This window comes from Alligator sinensis, unplaced genomic scaffold (assembly GCF_000455745.1).
Source record: "Alligator sinensis unplaced genomic scaffold, ASM45574v1 scaffold78_1, whole genome shotgun sequence".
NCBI lineage: Eukaryota > Metazoa > Chordata > Crocodylia > Alligatoridae > Alligator > Alligator sinensis.
This window is the reverse complement of record NW_005842171.1, coordinates 1,257,218-1,276,572: the sequence shown is the minus strand read 5'-3', so window position 1 is coordinate 1,276,572 and position 19,355 is coordinate 1,257,218. Positions and strand designations below refer to the sequence as shown.

The window sequence follows — 19,355 nt, the reverse complement described above, 5'->3', positions numbered from 1 at the left end:
CTGCCTATGCAGGGGGTCGGACTCGATGATCTATTGAGGTCCCTTCCGACCCTAACATCTATGAATCTATGAAATGGTCTATTCTCTTAATAAATGTGGTTCTCTAGTAGATGTTTTATTTATCTATTTTTAAGTACAAAATTAAATTTTTGCAATTTTTTTCATAATTTGTTCAATAAATCACAGATGAGGGCTTTTTCCTAGGGGTGTGTGAAGTGGGCTGTATTCGATTCGTATTTGGCCTGAACTGGGGACAGTGATTCGATTCGTTGATTCAGATCACTGTCCCTGATTCAGTTAGGCCAAATCTGAAGATTCAATGCTGATTCGGAGATGGAAAACTTCTAAAGCTATGTCTACATACCTTGAGGTAGCAGGCATGGCTCATGATCGCTGTGATCCTGGGGTGCGTGGAGCATCCCACAGGGGTGTGGGGGTGGCCCTCCATGTGCTCAGTGGCAAACCCAGAAGCGGACAGGAAGTACTTCTATGTACTATGAGTACTTCTAAGTACTCTACTTAGTACTAAGTACTCTACTAGAGTACTTCTAAGTACTCTACTACTATGTTAACTCTATAGCTTGATGTAGAGCCCAGTACTGAGGAAATCTTGTAAAATTGAAAACATACTTTTAAAGCTCATTAAGGGCACAGGCACACGAATAGGTTACCAGAAGGTGCAAGTTGCTCTTGATTTAGTTGTCATTTACAGTGAGGTAAGACTATGCATGGAAACAATTAGCAAGAATAGTTCACACACTGAAAATCTCCCTTTATTGTTTACCTCATAGTAAATTGCTCATATGCCCAGGCCCTTAAAGCTGATTCTTCCTTTTAATGAGTATAGTACTTCCATCCTACTGGTGCATCCTACCCATTGTAGGCAATGGAATCACTCTGTAGGTGTCTGAAGTTTGTTTCAGTTTGTGTAATTATCTAGGGTTAAAAACAGATTAAGTCAGAATATGACTCCCATCAAAACAGGCACAGCCCAGCTGTTTACACATCAGGCTTAAATAGATGGGTGCTTAGTTCGGGACAATGAACTTGTCCCTCTGTAAGGTTTGGGGTTCTGTGCAAGAGAATATCCTCAAATGCGAATTGCCCGTTGTCTATTTTTAGCCTTGATGTGGCAATGGTGTAAATTATTTAACTATAGCTTACTGTTGTTGCAGTACATGGAAGCCCTAGCACTCGATGGAAGGTGTTGTTAACCACGATTACTGTGCACTGAACTCCAAGATAAATCATCTAGTAATAGTACATTAGCCGCTATGATGGTTTGTGTTTTTAATCAGTCTATTTCTTTTAGCCCTATATATTTTATCTTTTTTGTTTTCTGCACTTCATAAACTTGGTCCATTAGCTTTTAGGAGGCTTCCTTTGTGGATGTTGCCTTTTAAACTCTCCTCTGCAATTTAATATAGTTAGAGTAAACTCCCTTACACCATATCTGTTTATTTTGCAACCAAGTACAATAGATTCACGTAAATGGTTTTGGGGAGAGTATTTTCTGTTCACAAAGAACAAATGACCAAGTTCTGGCTTTTGTCATGGCTGCTGTTATAGTAGGGCTACCATATTTCCAGTTCCAAAAAGAGGAGACTTGTTAGGGGGACACCTCACTCTCTACCTACACCCCCCTGCCCTGTCAGTGCCCCTCACTTCCAACCTGCAGGTCTCTGTCCCTGCCGTTGCCTTCACTTTTAACCTGCAGCCCCCTGGCTCTGCCAGTACCCCTCACTCCCAACCCACAGTCCCTCAGAACCCCCCACCCCTCAGCTATGCTGGTGCCTCTCAGTTTCAACCTGCAGGCCCCCCCCAATCCCTGCTGTTGACCCTCACTCCTGACCCACAGACCCCTGGCCTTGCTGGTGCCCCTCATGTCTGATCCACAGCTCCCCATCCCTACCAGTGCCCCTCACTCCTGACCTGCAGCCCCCTGCTCCCCTCGGCCCTGCAGGAAGGGGCCCCTAGCTTCCCCCATCCCAGCCGGCTCAGAGCATAGTGACTCTGATTTGTGGAGACAGCAGTGGAGTGACTCTGGGCAATGTCTCCTGGGTGGCCAGTCACCGCGAGTATTGGCACCAGCCCTGCTACTGCTGGCCCAGCTGCAGATCTCCCTGCTGCCCTCAAAGGGCCCCCCTGGCTCCTTCCCCGGCTGAAGGGGCAGGTACGCATGCCCCATCCCTCTTCCCTGCCACAACCCCAGTGCCCGGACAGCTTCCCTTAACACCTGCAGGCACCGCCTCCCCTCACACACCCATCCACTCCACACAACCCCCTGCCACACACGTGCATGCGCGCACGCACACTGTCTCTCCCCCTGCACAGACTTGCCTGCTCATACAACCCTGCTGCTGCATGCCATCTAGCTGCTGCAGCTGTTCCTATGACCCTGCATGGCTGCATGTCAGCCGTGTGTGCGTGTATACAGGAGCAGGTAAATGTGCATGTGCAGGCACACGTGCACCCACTGCCTCCAGCCACCGTCTCCCAACTCCTGCCAGCAGAATAGAGCAAAATCCTGTACATTGGTTCATATTTAAAAAAACTGCCCATGTGGTGATTGGAGGACATGTCTGGGAAAACCTGGATGTATGGTAACCCTAGTTATAACTACTCCATCCTTCCCATTCCTGCCTAAATCACCTTTCTCTCATTTTACTCCTTCTGATTGACAGGTCTTTTCCATGCAGCTGCTCATAAGTGTCCCTTTCTGAAACCTGACTCTCTGCTCCCTCTCAGCAGACTCCTCTCCTTTGCTTCAACTTCCCTGTTATCTTACATATTTTTCTCTTCAAACCTGAGAGGTCTCGCACGACTTTGACCTTTGGACATATCTTTATTGTCTTTTTTTTTTTCCTTCTGGATCTTATGGGACCCCTTTCTGCCCTCTGCCTCTTTGAATCAATAGTGAATGTAGCCTTTGCTTTTGGTTGCCTGTGTAGGCACACTTTCAGTTTTGGAGTTAGTCCCAGGGGCTTGCTGGATATGGTCACTTCGGGCGCCTATACATGTGCGGTGAGGCTGCTCTGCTGTGCTGTAAGTACGATTAATCGAGTCTCCTGGAGCGTGATGATTACTGTGCTCCAGCAGACTCCAGCATCACATTCATCAGGGTTACCATATTTCCAGGTCCAAAAAAGTGGACACCTACCCTGGGGGAAGCGGGGGGGGGTGGAATATGATGCCTGGGGGGGCAGCAGTGCCCTTTCTCTGCCCATTCTGTTGCAGGGTGCCCCTCACTCCCAACCTGCAGCCCCCTGGCACTGTCAGTGCCCTGTACACCCAACCCACAGACACTCATCCTGTCCCCCATGCCCCTCACTCCTGATCTGCAGCCCCCTGCCCTGCCCCCCAGCCTTGCTAGTGTCCCGCACTCCAGACCCACAGCCTCTGCCCCCCCAGCCCTGTTGGTGCCCTGCACTCCCAGCTTTCAGACCCCTGCCCCCCCAGCCCTGCTGCTTTCTCACTTTCTCTCTCTCTGGCTTTCCTGAGCCAGCGTGGGGAGTACAGGACCACTGACCAACAATCACCTTGCCCACTGCTCTGAGCCCGAAGCGGCTAGTCTGGGACAGCAGAAAGCCCAGATGTTTGCTCTTTTTTTTAAAAACCCATCTGGGCGCAGCAGAGGGGTCCAAAAAAAATGACTTGTTCAGGAAAACCTGGACGTATGGTAACCCAAACATGTATCAGTGTCCCCACACTGAAAAATGGCTGTGGGGGCACTTTAACTGAAGCTCATTTGACAGGGACACTGGTGCATGTGATGCTCTGGGTGCTCTAATTAGAGTGGCTCTCAGCTGCTCTAATTAAAGTGCCCCTTCCCCCCATTCCTGGAGCAAGTCTATAAACTCCCTGTGGTCCTAGTGGTGCATGAATTGTTAGAGGAAATGAGGCTAGATGGAATAAATGTCACTATAATGGCTCCTAATGACCAGGCCAACCTGGGCTTGTTAAAGAAAATGCTTTTACTTTCTACAAATCCCTTCATATTCTTTTCCAGGTGCTGGCTTCTAGAACTTTCTGGTTCTGCAGAAAAGATTATTGCTTGTGAAGAAAGGAGTCTCTGAAAACGTGCTTTCTCCAAGTATTCTCATATCTTACTTCAGGGTTTGGTAAAAATTCTTAATTTGGCATTTGTCCAGAGCTAGTTCAGCTTTCCAAGTGCCTTAGAGGTTGCATACAGAAATGCGGCTCCCAGCTGTAACTCAGAACGATTTCTGCGAAGTACCCGAGACCAAACAGAAGTTCACTATTGGTCCCAGGGGGGCGGAGAACCTGGCTACGGCTGAGAGCTTGCAGCCAGGTTCCCATAGCAATGGCCAGTGCACCCAATGGCAGGGGGGGGAAGGCAGTGGAGGGAGCTCATTCTTGGGGCTCCCCAGTTGGTGCTGAAGGGTGGGGTGGGTGAATTGAAGCCCCCCATGTCAAGGGCGGTCTCCAGTACACCTGCCCCACCCTCCAAGAGGGTCTGACAAATCTCCAGACTGAACTCCCTCTGCTCCCTTTCCCCCCTCCCATTCTGAAAACAGTGACAGACTGGGAGCTCTGCAGAGTTACAGAAGATGCTACATTTTGGAATGTCTTTATCTGATACCCTATGCTATGAGGGGTCAGATTTTCACCTGATCAGCCATTTTTTAAGTGGTCTGTAGCTATGCACTTGTTTGGTCACCACTATAGACTGCTTTCTGGGGCCAGATCAGGCAAAAATTTTCACTTCAGTCTGCACCCAGAATGTGATCTTGGATTTCTTCTTGATGGATCCCATATAGACTTCTTTAATAGCTGGTGGTGTTCCAGCTGCTAAGTACAGAGCTAGTCATGCTGGTTAGGGACTTGACTTTCGCAATGCGCTAGGTTTCTTTAATTATCTTGCAGTTTATCTTATCAGAATAAGATATATTGTTTTAGTCAGGAACCTTGGATACAAACACATCATGAACATCAATAAGAACAGCATCATCTGAGTTTTACAGGTATACTGCTGATTTAAACTGATAACCCATCAGGTTCTGCCTGGTTATTGTTTCAGCAGGGTGAATTAATAAACTCTGACAGCCCTGACTTAAGCCTCTCTTCTGTATTTCTGAGAGAGTTTTACATCCTGACATGGGTGTCTGGTGCCTCCCCTGACACCAGTCAGCGACCGAGGGGGGCGCAGTCCCTCAGCAGCTGATTGATCCTGCTGACCGGGGTGGGGGGGAGGGAGGTGAGGAGGCACTTTTACTCGCTGTAAAAGCGGCCATGCCACTTCCAGAACTCCCGCAGCCACTTCCAGAAGCGATGCACATGCTTTTGCTGGCAGCCCCACTTCCCGGCTGGTGCTCGCAGGGGAGCACCCGCACTGGTGCTCCCGCCTGCCCACTGGCTAAACAGGGAGCACGGCCTGACAGGGGGTGCACATGCACCCCATGTACCCCCTATGTGTCACCACTGCAGCCTGAAACTTCTTCCAGGATCATTACCCAGTTCTGCTTAAATGGAAAGTGGTCTGCCTTTTTTGGTTGTTATGTAGATGCATAGGAGAATATGTCCACCTTGTGCAGCAGCACACGTTGGCATAGACATTCCTGAGTGGATCCTAGCTGCCTGTTTACACTTGCATGCTCTAAAATCAAAAGTACACTGTTGAGGCCATTGTCAGGTTGTCTTCAGTGGCTATTCTCAAACATGCTAGAGCCTGAGTTCTTGGGGGTGACTGCTGGGGGAAGCAGGGGTGCTTCTCCAGATCAAGTTCACCACAACTCTGGAAAAGGGGGTATAGATGGGCATCTTTTTGGGAATGGAAATTTAAGAGTGATGTTGTCACAGTGGTCCAGGAATTGTGTGAAAGGCAAGGATTGTTTTGAGTGATACTTTTGTGATACCTTTTATTGGACCAGCTATACATAGTTGGCATAAAGTTAAGACAAGCTTACAAATGCAAAGTATTCATCTTGGGTGGTAGTTGTAGTCATGTTGGTCTAAGGACCATAGGCAGACAATGTTCTTTGGGTAAATCTGATATCTTTTATTAGACCAACTAAATAGTTGGAAAAATTATTCTTTGCAAGCTTTTGGATACAAACACCCTTCTTCAGGCAGAGGAAGCATCCCTCTGGGCTATTTAATTTCATCCATGTAGTTAGTTACCTTGAGGGCATTTGGTGCATTGGATCAGAAGTATTGTTTTTTTGGGACAGGCAAGTGAAGGATACATAGGTTCTGATGGGTTTGTTTTGGGAGGTGTTGATCAAGTTCTTTTCTTCTACTAATTGTCTGCTACCCCCAGGAATTTCACTCCTACCTAGAATTTCACAGGGTTACCCACTGTTCTTAAAAACAGCTGTGTTTGCTTTCCTCTTCAGACCAGAAGAATGCTTTCCATTCGTAAGCTTGTCTAACTTTATCCTAACTATCACCCAAAACAATTCTTGCCTCTTGCGTTATTGAAAATGTCCTTATTAGGAAATACTGCCGCTCTGGTGTAGACATATCCAGATTAACTGCCTGGAGGTCAAAACGCCTTAAAAATGCTGTCATAATAAGACTTAAATGTCTCCTTAGCAATCTTAGAAACTCGAATTTATTGGTTTGTCAATCCAGAGATATATATGCTGATTTGAAATAGTGTTACCGAATTAAAATAAAAGAGTTAAAAACAGTTAAGACTTCATTTAAGAAAAAGGTACTCTGATGTTTCTTAACCTTTATCATTTTCAAGTTACAGTAAAAATTCTTATTACTGAAAAAGTTTGAGGTCTGGGGGGAATTACTTTTGTGTTTTGCATCTCCTCTTGGTACATTTTTATAGCACTGTAGTTAGTTTCACTGTTCCTCTCTCAAATAATAAATGTTTCCTTGTGTTGGTGTATCTTTTTGCAAAGCCACAGGAGACAGTTTAGGTATTTTTACTTTTTAAAGCAGATTTGGTTTTAAACCCACAAAACTTGAGCAGTAAGTGAGGCATGTATAGTATCCTGACACAAGTGGGGGGGGGGGGGGGGGTGTGTTTGTTTTTTGTTTTTCTTTGTTTGTTTGTTTGGGGTTTTTTTTGTGGAACAGCTTTCCAGTGATTTGGTGTCACACTAACTAATAATATCTTGAACGGCTGGCAACTAACCATCACTAAATAAGCTTTGCAATTTTATGGTTCCTATTTAATAGTTATTGCCTGCTTTGGGCTACAGAGAAGCTTGTTAATCCTACTTAAAGTTCTGTCTTATTTTATTGTATAGTATTTATTTTGCTTTGCCCCCTAATCTCTATCTCTCACACCAAAAGAGAATCAGAAAAGAGCCAAGACTGTTGAGATAACCTGTAAGCTTTTTATGTTCACATTTGTGAGATTCAAGAGGAAGGAGAACAAAATTGGACTTGTATGATTGCAGATATTTTTATGATTATAACTTGACTCCAAATAAGGTGCTTTTTCTCCCTTTCATTTGTATGGGGCCTACCTATGCACCCTATTATTGCAGGTTGTCTGTGGGGATGCGAGAATAGATCTATCAGATTTTTTAAAATTAGTTTTTATGATTTGTTTGTTTGGCAGATAACCTTTCAATTAATGTAATCTCTGTGTACCTGCTTTTAAGAGACCAGACAAGATAATCAATGAAAAATACTTGAATAGGCAAAACAATTATAAAATCAAATATGATATTAAAAATGGGATCAATTTCAATTTATATCAGATCTTTTACTAGCTAATAAAATTTGAGATGGGAAAAGTTACTGTTTGGTGAACAGTAGGTGGGATAACAATGACCCTTGTCACCTGGCTTGTGTTCCCCTCTCAGGAAAATAGAGTTTAAGAGCCAGGTACTGCTGCATGTGGAATGCCTCCTCTTTCAGCTGAAGTGTCTCAGCACAATGGAAGTACAGTCAGGATCATATTAAAATATGGTTCAGGCTCAGATACATCTCTTCATGTAAAACTACATGAACCACTTGTTTTAACAGATCAAGCGTAATGGGTGTCTTAATGCACGCTTTTTCATTGGTGGTGGTGAGAGCCCGTGGACTAATATTAAAGACAGTTGGTTTTGTGGAGAAGTGCAATAGCTGGCTCAGAGTTTAAGCTGGCTTCTGACCTACTTACAGTCCAGGACTTCAGCCTCACGTGATGTATCTGCTTGAGAAAATGAGTATCAAAGACACATTGTAGAAAAAAAAATTGTCCCCTGTTTTGTGTAGCATGTCATCGATTAAGTAAAAACCTACAAAAGAACAAACACACGAAGGGGGAGAAGCTTGCTTAAGCTCTTTCTGCTTTTTGTTTGCAGAATGTGGGTGTGAATCGTTCAAGAGAAGAAGCCTTGATGACAGTACCTAATCATCTATAGCCCTTATTGCTTGTGACATCTCTTTACTGCTAGTGAAGCACCAAGGAAATACTGTAGCTCAGAAATGGAGTGGATAGGACACTGAAGTCAAGCAACCTTAAATGTGGACACTGCTCCGTTGTAAGGCTCTTTAGATGTGGTTCAACTTTCTATAGGAAAACGCATAAATCTGGAGAAATCCTAATGCTGAATAATGAAATGTACAAGATGACATTGTAAATATTTATGGGAAACACAGTGAAGTTGCTTTAAATTTTTTGTCTATAAATATGTGCAGTTTTTCCGTGTTTTTATTCTTTACTTGTGGATTATGCAAGGTACTTAATTGCTCTTATCAATTTACTGTAAAGTTTTAATGGGGCTTTTACTTTTTCTGTTTTTTTTAAGCGTTCCATGTGAATGACTGCCTACTAGTAGATATTTTTGTAGTGTGCGTGTAATAATTTTTAAACATGTGAAAATATTAATTGAATGCATCAAAGGCTGTATTTGAGACCCCACAACTGGAAATGGGAGGCATGCTAGAGAAGTTTGTGAAGTATCCTTTTTATTGTCTGTTTCCATGTTTGATTTTTAGCTCAAGTTGTTTGCAAGCTACTCTGCATATGTTTTGAAATAGAAATCCTTTCTCTGTTACTGGGAAAATGTAGCTCTTTATGTTTGATAGGCTGTGCTGTAACAGCATTTTTTTAAACATTTCCAAATGACCTGTGACACTTTGGATCATCAGTGGGGGGAGCATTACATAACTGATTGCAGTGGAATGTAAATATAATGTTCATCATAATATTTTAAATTATCCTAGAAAGCTATTATAAAGAGTAGGCTTAGAAGATACTCTTTCCAGCATCTGTACTGTGTAAGATAACATGCTTTTTCTGAAAGAAAGCAAAGCTTGCAAATTCAGGGTGAAATAAATCTTTTGGGCCCACAAAAAAACTCTATGCACCACTTAACCTGCTAGCTGTGTAAACTGTGCATGATTGGGGGCCTTTTCTTTGGAGTGAATTACCCCAACAATATCAAATATCTTTTGTGAGAAGATAAATAAATAACTAGAGGATAAGTGTTAAAAAATTAAACTCCCTGAGATTTGTGTAAGAATGAAATCTGCATTTGGAAAACTTACTTTTTCACATGGAAACTTGTACATTTGCATAAACCCTTTCTCCTTTTGACACTAAAAAGTGGAAGACTTTTTTCTGTGTATGTTGAAGCTACTTACTATCTTTCATTGTACCTAGCCTAATCTATATAGACAAATATGATCCAAGTAATTATATATATAATATAGGCTAAGTCTAGTAAAAGCTGTACTACTTCCTGCAAATAAATATAGTGTGCATATATATTAATGGCAGATAGAAGGATAGAAGTTAGCTGGCAGCAAGGCAGGTGTCTCCTACTAGAAATAACAGAGAACTTTCCTTTGGTTATTGAAATACTTTTGATGTCTGCATCAATTAGTAACCAAGCTCCTTCCTTATTACTATTCATAGGTTTCATTTCTATATAGAGGGTTGGTATTTTGCAGGCAAGTTTGTTTTGTTTTTGTCTGTGCAGGGTGGGAGCTTCTAATGCAACGTGCTGCTCTTGTGCTTTGTCTTTAGCTAATTTCAGTGACATGTTGAGTGCTCTGGAAGCAAGCCATATAACTAGATTTCATTTAAAAAAAAAGAATAGGGTATTAAATTATCAAAAACGACTTGCCTGAAGCTTTTAGTGTCAAAACCCTTTTTGTCTGTATTTTGTTAAGCCAGTAATCTGCATTTAAAGTATGTATTTAGGGATGATTAATAATGATTCTGAGATGAGCCCCAAAGCAGTACTAAGAACAGTTCATCTACTGAGACCTAGTAAAACTGGTCCTAGAGATACTTTTGTTGGAGGGGAAAGATAAAATAGCAGTAGGGAAACCACCTCACAGTATATTTATTCAGCAATTCAGGCTTTTGCTTCAGATGCCCCTTTTCTGCATTGGGCCCAGAGCCTAAACTAAAGATTACTTTTTTAGTAATGCTGAATTGAGGCAGTCCAGCCTGTATCCTTGGTTATTTAAGGCAGATTTCAGAATACTGTTGTTTTCTTGATGTACTTTGGAAAGCAGAGTCTTACCATGAGAATTCAAACTACTATAGTTTTTGAACTTGGACCTGGTAGAAGAAATGTGGTTATATAAAGGAAAAGTTAACCTACATGATTACTGAGCCACAAAGCCACTCTTTTTCACTGGGAAATATAGCAAGTTCTCATCCTCAATATTTTTGCAGCCAGAAGGAGAGGGTGTTTTTACTTTAGTTTTTAATCTCTCTAAACTTTCAGAGGTGCTGTAAAATTCTTTAAAGCTAAACTTTTTATGTATAGTAGGTATTTTTATAGATTGTCTTTGAATATATTGTGATAAGAAGGGTTTACAGGATGGATAAGTAAGTTAAAAAAAGTATACAACTTTAAATTGTATGTTGATACTTGAAAATGAAAAGAATGTGAAACTGTCATTTTTACTTCAGCTAACAAATAACTTATTGACTGCATCTGGCCTTCCTAATTCAGAAGTGGTTGTCAAATGGCTGAAGAATGTAAAATACACCAGCCTTTCCCTCTAAGTTCTGTAAAATTTACTTATTGCTATCTGATAATTATAAAAATATCCTCATCTTTTTTGAGTGTTATACAATTGAATATCATCCATAAGCGAGAACTAATTACAACCTTGTATGTTTTGCTCTTTATGCCTTTTATTACATTTTAACTGTTATAATGCACTTGCTAGTTCCAGTGCAGTCCTTGGATGGAATTAAATTATTCTTTCTTATATGGTTGGCCTTCAGCTTAATCTCATGTTATCTTTGACCCAAATAATAAAAATCTGATATTAGAACCTCAATATATTTGTGTCTCTCTTCTTGTCTCCTTAGAAAAGTAATTTGATGTGAGAGTTGTATAATATCTCCATAGGTCAATACTTGGAATTTCTCAACTTTGGAAAGCTGTGATACATTTTGTGAATACAGGAGACCCTTGCCATTCGCAGGGGATACGTTCTGGAGATCCCTGCGAATCCCCCTGCCCCCCGTGAGAAGCTGGAAGCGCAGGGCTCCCCTGCAGCACCTGGGGACTGACCGCAGCTGCCTCCAGGGGAGCAGATGCCACCACCACCGCCTCCCTCCCTGTCCCTGGTGCACGCCCTCCCCCTCCACCCGCCCGGCTCTGCTCTTCACTTCGCTCTCCCTGGCTCTGCCCTCCCGGGCCCCATGCAGTGCTCCATGCCTGGCTTACACAGAGGCAAGAGCTCGGTGCAGCACCAGAGGAAGCCACGGCGGTGCTTGCCCCAACCCACCCTGAGCATGCCTGTGCAGTTGGTGCAGTGCACTGCGAATATTCAAATCTGTGAATAGCGGATTTGGGAATAACAAGGGTTTCCTGTAGTAGCCTGGATGAAGAGAAGTGGGAGTTATCTTTAACTCAAGATTATGTTCACCACATTTTCATAAACTGCAGCAGTATAATGAGGGGCAGGTGACCAGAGCACCAGCTCCAGGCACCCACTTATAGGAACACATGAATGGCAGCCCCTGCCATCACTGCTACTGCCAGCCTGGACCCTCCTGCCACTGCTACCCAGGTCACAGACCCTGGTCATTATGCCTCTGATAACCTGCTACAAAGACATGAGGTAAAGTGATTATGCTTCTCATGGAGTGGAGTTTGTGAAAAAAGCTGAGATTTGCTAAAGTTATCAAAAAAATCAGTTGGCTCTTTTGTAACTGGAATGAGAATAGGGTGAATTTAAAATAAAAAGGCCAGTCCAGCCCCATATGAAATTAATATGAGAGGATAAGTCCTCATGAATTTGGGTGCAAATTAACTGTTGATGGTAACAAATAATTTTTAGGACTTGCAATACTAGTACAACATAATTTTGATTTCTTTTTCTTTAAGCAGGATGAATTATCTCACCTACTTGATACTTTTCTCCAGTTCTGGCTATTGCTGTTTGTTTGAGAAGCTACAAAGTCAGATTACATATTAGTTTGCTGGTATTGATTTCTGCGTACATTTTATAGTGTGTGCGTGTATGTCTGCATGTATATGTGCATGAACACGCGCACACACAAACACACACGAACTAGACTGCATCAGATGTAATGGTGTAATATGCTTTTTCTAGTTTTGTATTATAAGGGCAGTGTATAAAGATGACCAGTAATTAGTCTAGGCCAGGGGTCAGCAACCTACTGCCTGTGGGCTGCATCTGGCCCATGGAGACATTTTATCTGGCTCACTGAGGCCAGGAAAAGTGGTGACAGCATACCAGGAGAGGAGCAATTAGCATGGTGGCTTTGACTATGGCAGTTGTGGTGGTATGGGTTGGGTCAGAATTACTTTGTATGAGTAGCAGGCCAGGTTGGAAGCAGCTTATACGCAGAGTTAAGCTCTGTTAAAGCAGCGCCCTCGTTCCAAAATGTTGCCAAACCCTGATAGACCAGGAATTCCAAAATAGTCCATGTTGTAGTTTACTGTCCTGTGGTCACCTTCTCTGCCATCCATCTCACTCTTTTATAAATACTGATAGCTTTTACCCTCGTTGACAGCTTTGCTTCAAGAGCTATTTCCATTCCTTTTCACTTTAAATTTAGTAGTACTCCTTAAAAGAGGCAGCTTCATATTTTTCAGCTACCTAAAACAGGCACTGAAGTAGAACCCACAGACACTTCTTACAAGTAGCTTGGAAGTAAGGAATATCAGCCTTTATGGCCAGTGAGCCATCTTCCCACAAAGTACCTTAAGCATTGCTACCTACTTACTGTTCACACGGTGGCCCTTGCACTGATTGCTGAAGAGAAGGCAAATAGCAGAGTTCTATTGCTGTGTTTTGTTGTTGGCTAGAGATGAAGGTAAGCTAATTTAAGCAGCATAGATGTTTTGAAACAAATATTTAAGTCAGAACTACTACTGCTTCTGATACAGGTGAAGATTACAGTTGGTCTCTTAAATGGCTTGAGGCAGGCACTCCCAGCAGGTCAGTACAAAATCTTTCCAACTGAGAAGAGAAGTACTTAGCAGGGCTGTGTGAAATTTCAATGGGTGTTTCCTTTTGTGGAAGAAACAGGCTTCACTCTATTGTTTGGTCATGAAGTTGTCAGAGACCTTTATTATACAAGCAGCTGCTGGGGAGAGCACCGGACAGACAGAGCTTCCTTTTATCAGTCCCGCATGCCCCGCTAACACACGCCCACCCCCCCCCCCCCCCCCCCCCGACAATTGAAGCAAGCCTTTTATATGTTTTAATTCAGGTCACATGACACAAGATATAACAAGTCAAAGAAAAACTGGTTTGAACCAGAAAGCTGTAAGAGGGCATAGACTGTGGTTTTACCTATTGACTTCATAGGTCTACTCAGCTCAACAAGGGGAAAGGGCGGGAGAAAGAGCAGATTGCAAACTAGGCGGGGAAAAAGCAATCATTAGCAAATAGTGCACTAACTCAAGAAGTCAGCAGAAATTAAGGCCTGGGGTTTTCTTCTTCCACAGTTTCAGCTCGTTTTGAGCTCGAAACAGCAAAATTGAAATGAAAGGCTTTGAAACAGCCTCAAAACGAAACAAGGGCACTCGAAAAGTTTCGAGTTTTGAAGCTGGGCTTGCTTGCTGCTAAAGGGAGGGGGAAGAGAGGGGAAGGACTGCTTTGATATTGATGTGTAGCTGGCGAGGGATCCTTCCCTGGGATTCACAGATCCAACTACGAATCCTCCACTCCCATTTCACTTTCTCTTCTGAGCCTTCCAGTGCCTGAGGTCCCTTTCAATCCCAGTGCTCTGGGGGAGGGATGGAAAAACAGCATAAAAATCATTGTTTGAACTGAGCTTTCTCTGTGCCTTGGGGTCAGTTTACTGAGCTGTTTTCCAGCAGCTCAGCAGCATCAGAGAAAGGCTATCACTTCCTATTTGCTAGACTGTTACTAGCAAGTGGGATCCCAATACCTTTGGCTTTCCTAATACCCTTATTATATTCATTCCTTTCAATTTATTCCTCGTCCAAAATCCTCTTTTTGTTTTTGTTAGTCTATTTTGATTCTTTTCTCCCCAGAAAATAAATCTGTGCTTTCTCTCAGTGTGCATTCCATTCACTGTGCGGAAAAGCACAGCATATATTGCAATTTATAGGAGCACGAGATACATTTATATACATACATTTATATATTTTATTTATTACATAAATACATACATACAATTATCTACATACATTACATAAATACATATTCCATTACAGAAGAACACACAGATTTTCCAGCATGCCAAACACACTACAAAGCGTGCTGGAAAGGCAGCTGGCTAGCCTTCAGGGAGGGGCAGAAGAGCTGGTAGAGGGAGAGCTGTAAGTCCTGCCCCTCCCAAACTGGGAGACAGCCTCTTTCCTATAACTAGGAGGCAGGAGCCTTTTGGTTCTATTGGCAGCAACAAGAGGGGAGCAGTGCCACTGCCTGTCTGCATCCCCTCCAAGAGCACCAGCCATAACCACCTCCCACCACCACCATGATAACAAGCAGCAGCACCAGCATGACAGTCTCTTCCACCCCCATTTCACTTCCCATGTTGAACCTTACAGTGCCAGAGGAAGAGCTGGATCTGTATCTGAGTGCCCTAGCAAGGGATATTATGGGGAAGAAGGGGGAATCATCTGAGTTTGTGCTCCACACCCCTCAAGTTTCCCCTACAGCCAGGTCCCCTTCCCCAAAAGGCACTTCAGAGGAGGTTGAGGTAGAGGTTGTGGAGGCAAGTGGCTCAGCTGAGGGGGAAAAGGCAGCATCTGCACATGCACTCACACCCCAGAACCGAGTGCGTAGTGTGGTCTGGGATCATTTTGAGTTGGCAGATGATCCCATATATACTATCTGCCTGCACTGCTGAGCCAAAACTGAGGAAAGGGAACAAAACACATGAGCACCACAGGGGTGCTGATGCAGGCACCACTCCTTTGCCCTTGCTCCTCTTTAGTCTGACACCAGTGGGAACGTGCCCAAAAAAGAAGTTCCCCTCTCGCTCCAAAGCCCCCGTCCCCCGCAAGCAGAGGCAGGCCACCTTGGAACGGTGGGGGAAAGGTAGGCACATGGGGGGCGCATTCTCAAGGTGAGCGAGGTCACCCAGAACATTGGGGAGATGCTTGCTGTGACTTGAGCAGCCATGGTTCAGGCGGTTTGTAGCACTTCTGGCCCTATTTTACAAAGTGTCCGCATGCACCACCTTTAGCAGGATGGTGGTGCCCTCCCTGTATGAAGGATACAAGGAGGAGCTGTGCAAGGCAGGTCTGCAGGTGGCCTTACACTTCACCTTGGACATCTGGAGCAGCCGGGGTGGAGATCATGCCTACCTCTTCCTCACAGGGCACTGGTGCGACCAGTCAGGCTGTTGGTGGGCTCTCCTTCAAGCCAAGGTGATGGATGAGTCTCACAGCATCTGAGATCATGGGGGCCATGAACCACTTGGTGCAGGAGTGGCTTATTGGGCAGGGCGAGCTCACCTGTGGGTTCATGGTCACTGACAATGGGGCCAACATGGTCAAGGCAGTCTGTGATGCCAACTTTGTTGGCATCTGCCATGTGGGACACAAGTTGCATCTCATTGTCAGGGATGCCTTGGAGGGGGACAGGGCTGCCAGTGACACTGCCAGCACCACCAGCAAGCTCATTTCCAAATTCTGGAAGGTGGTGGGCTACTTCCACCAGAGAAGTTCCTGGATCAATGTTCCTGGCTAGGACAAGCCGCTGTCACCAGATGTGCAGGTACTGGTGAAGCAGCTGAAGGAGGGCATCAGGAAGTGGCTTGATCCCTTGTGGTCCAGTATGGTCCATATGCTGACTACCATGTGTGACCCAAGAGTGAAGGGGAGCGTCAGCAAAACCCTGGATCAGTGGACAGAGGTGCTGGTGAACAGAGTCAGGGTGGCAGAAGGGCAGAGGTGGGGGCACATGGAAGAGGGGGATCCACTGTCCCATGCTAGCATGCCATCTACCAGCCAGTCTCCTCCACCACAGGTGCTGCCAATGTGGGCCAAGGGCATGGCTTTCATGGTGGGGTCCAGTGGCACCAGACCCCACCATCAGGCAGGTACCGCTCAGGCCTTGGTGGCTGCCTATCTTGCCAAGGACGTGAAGCCGGTGCTGAAAAGTGGTTTGTAAATGCCCCTTGAGGGTCAAGCCTGAGAGATTGGAGACAGGTAGCTGGGTGTTCTTGTCTTTGATAGATTTTTGGTGTGCGCTCATTCTGGGTGTGCAGTTGTTGCTTGGTGTCTCCTACATAATTTCCATCAGGGCATTTGATGGAATACCCTGATGGAGATATGTATTGTGAAGATATCTCCATACTGGAGATATTGTTGGCAGGTTTTGCATGTCTTGTCATGGCATGGTCTGGATCCATTTGGTGTGTTTTCGGCAGTAGGAAGTTGGTTTCTGGTGATGAGGTTAGTGAGGTTCAGTGCTTGTTTGAATTTACAAACCACTTTTCACAGACAAGCCTATGAACTGCACTTCATCAACCTCCTAGGTCCAGAAACTCATGGACTTAATATAGACATTAGAATTCTGACACACTACAACTTGCCAGACTTCTGACTCCCCAGGTACCTCTCCACTTTTACCTGCTACATTTCCCTTCCCCCCCAACCACAGTCTGTCCCTCACCCCCTGACGCCTCCGTTTCCATTTTTACTGTATGGCTTTCTTGCCTGCATTGCATGCCAGCATCTGGCTTCTTTACTAATGCTTCCATCCAGGAACAGCGCACACACCAACTGCAGGTAATTACTCAGCCTGATGAAGGGTTTTTCAACCTGAAAGCTTGCTAAGATATATTTCTCCAACTATTCAATTGGTCTACTAAAAGATGATAGATTGACCCAAAGAACTTTGTCTGCCAGTGCCATGTCCTTAGACCAACATGGCTACAACCTAGACCCGTAGCACCTGTCCCTAGTCAGCTGACAAGAAAGATGCAGGACCCTAGGCAGATCTAAGCCCCAGGGCTAGGGCAGGCAGGGAGAGTTTTCTGGCAGCTGCTGGAGAAGAAGCTCCTGCAGGAAAGGAAAGAAAGGCTCTGTGACAGTTTGGCTGCCTGAGATGTTAGTGCTACTGTGCTGTTTACTTACCTGTTGTTATTTAAAGTGGTGGACCGGCCTGAGGCTGTAGGCGAGGAGGAGACCTCATTGGGGCACAGTACCGTGTCGTGTAGAGGCCCCAGCGCCAGTGAGGGCATGCCTTAACAGATACACAAAGACACACATCACGAGTTTTGCTTGTCAGCATCTTGAGGTGCAGTTTCTCAGAAACCCCTGCGCCTATCTCCTTGAAACTTGACAGGCTTCGTGGCCTCAGCAGGGGCTACTATGCCTGCTGTTTTCACCCCCTTGTGCCTTCACACTTACAGGTGACATAAGTTTTGCTCTGAACAGTTTGAGGTGTAGTTTCCCAAAAAACCCTACACCTATCTCCTTGAAACTTGACAGGCTTTGTGGCCTCAACAGAAGCTACCACCTCTGCTGTTTTCATTTGAATCAGGAATGAAATGACAAAAGTTATTGGATTTTCATGATTCCTCATTATAGATTATAGGCGAAATGTCAAAATGTGTCAAAACAACGATGAAACAGCAAAGCAGTTTCGACAAAACGAAACGGAACGGTGCTTTGAAACAGCAAAATGAAATACTGTCCCTTCGAAATGGCGAAATGGAAGTTGAAACGGAACAGTGCTGTTTTGCACAGCTCTAGTACTTAGCCATGTTAGTTTGCAGTCAGGCAGAACGTAGGGTAGTGTGGTATCTTTAGAGACAAACTGGTTCAGAGACATAAGCTTTCATAGGCAACAGCATCTAACAAAGTGGTTTGTCACCTCTGAAAACTCATGCCTTTCTGAACCAATTAGCCTCTAATGTGTAACCCTGCCCTACCTTCTGCCTAACTGACAGTGATTGTGCAAGAACAGAAATATTTAGGGAACAGGATCATCTCACGCTGGGAGAGAGGTAGTTCAAATATCTATCTTCTGCCAAATATTCTGTCCAACCTTTTTATATAATATCCTATCTTACATGGCCTTTTTTGGTAGCTGGACATAATTTACCACCATACCAGAAAAGATTTCTATATGGTATTCACAAACAATGACTTCCTAATTCTAAAATTCTTTACCTTTACCGCCTCCCCTTCCACCCTCTGCACCCAGCAACACTACATGGACACTGAGGTAAAAGGGCCAAAAGTAGGAGGTCTTCAAAGCATGGTATAATGCTCATATAACTTCAGTAATATGCAGAGAATATTGAGAACTGAATTAACTGTCAATTTGGATGGCATGCCCAAATGTAAAATAATTATTTAAAACAATGGATGCTACATTATAGGTATTACAGTGAACACCAAGTGTAATCTCTAACAGTACCTCTCACAGCCATCTTGTTCTTGCGTATGTGAGGCAGTGTGGGCTTTTGCCTTCCTGAAGCCTAGATGATGTAGAGTATATTTTAGCCGTTTAACAGTAGTGGCAGGCACTATCTACTGGTTCATTGGAGGTTAGGTGGCAGTGGATTTCTTACCCATCTGTCTACCAGACAATTTTTTATGCTATAAACTTACACAAAGCACCAGTGCTGATGGTTCACAGCATCAGTCCACTTATTTAATCTATTTTCTCCCTAATGTCAGAGCATGATAATGTATGATATTATTCAAAAGGTTAGAGATGCAAAGTAGGGATAGGAAACTACTTGCTGACCCAGCAAGCAGAAGTGAGAATCCAACTAAGTTTTGTAGCAGTGTGGCTTAGGCCCTGATACATATTTTCTGTTCCATTTCATATACAGTAGTGATTAAACAGTGGAAAGTTTAACCTAAAAAGTGGAAGTAGGCCTTTATATTGCTTCAGTTGTACTGTGCACAGATGAAACTATGGCCGTTCTGTTTAACAATCAGTGACTTTACATGGGGCAGCAGTATGTCTGGCAGCTCAGCAGGGAACTTCCCTCT

General features: G+C 44.1%; 1 protein-coding gene across 5 annotated transcripts in view; it reads left to right on the top strand.

Moving 5' to 3' along the window:
* Positions 1 to 11,223, top strand: part of PFKFB4 (6-phosphofructo-2-kinase/fructose-2,6-biphosphatase 4) — a 69,978-nt gene extending 58,755 nt beyond the window's left edge. For all 5 annotated transcript variants that reach the window (XM_025206762.1, XM_025206761.1, XM_025206760.1 and 2 more), the window contains one exon: positions 8,277 to 11,223. Coding sequence is in view for 1 of the 5 variants with exons in the window: in XM_025206761.1 (XP_025062546.1) it covers positions 8,277 to 8,336 (60 nt within the window). In the remaining 4 variants the exon portion in view is untranslated. The remainder of the gene's footprint in view (positions 1 to 8,276) is intronic.
* Positions 11,224 to 19,355: the final 8,132 nt, after the last annotated feature.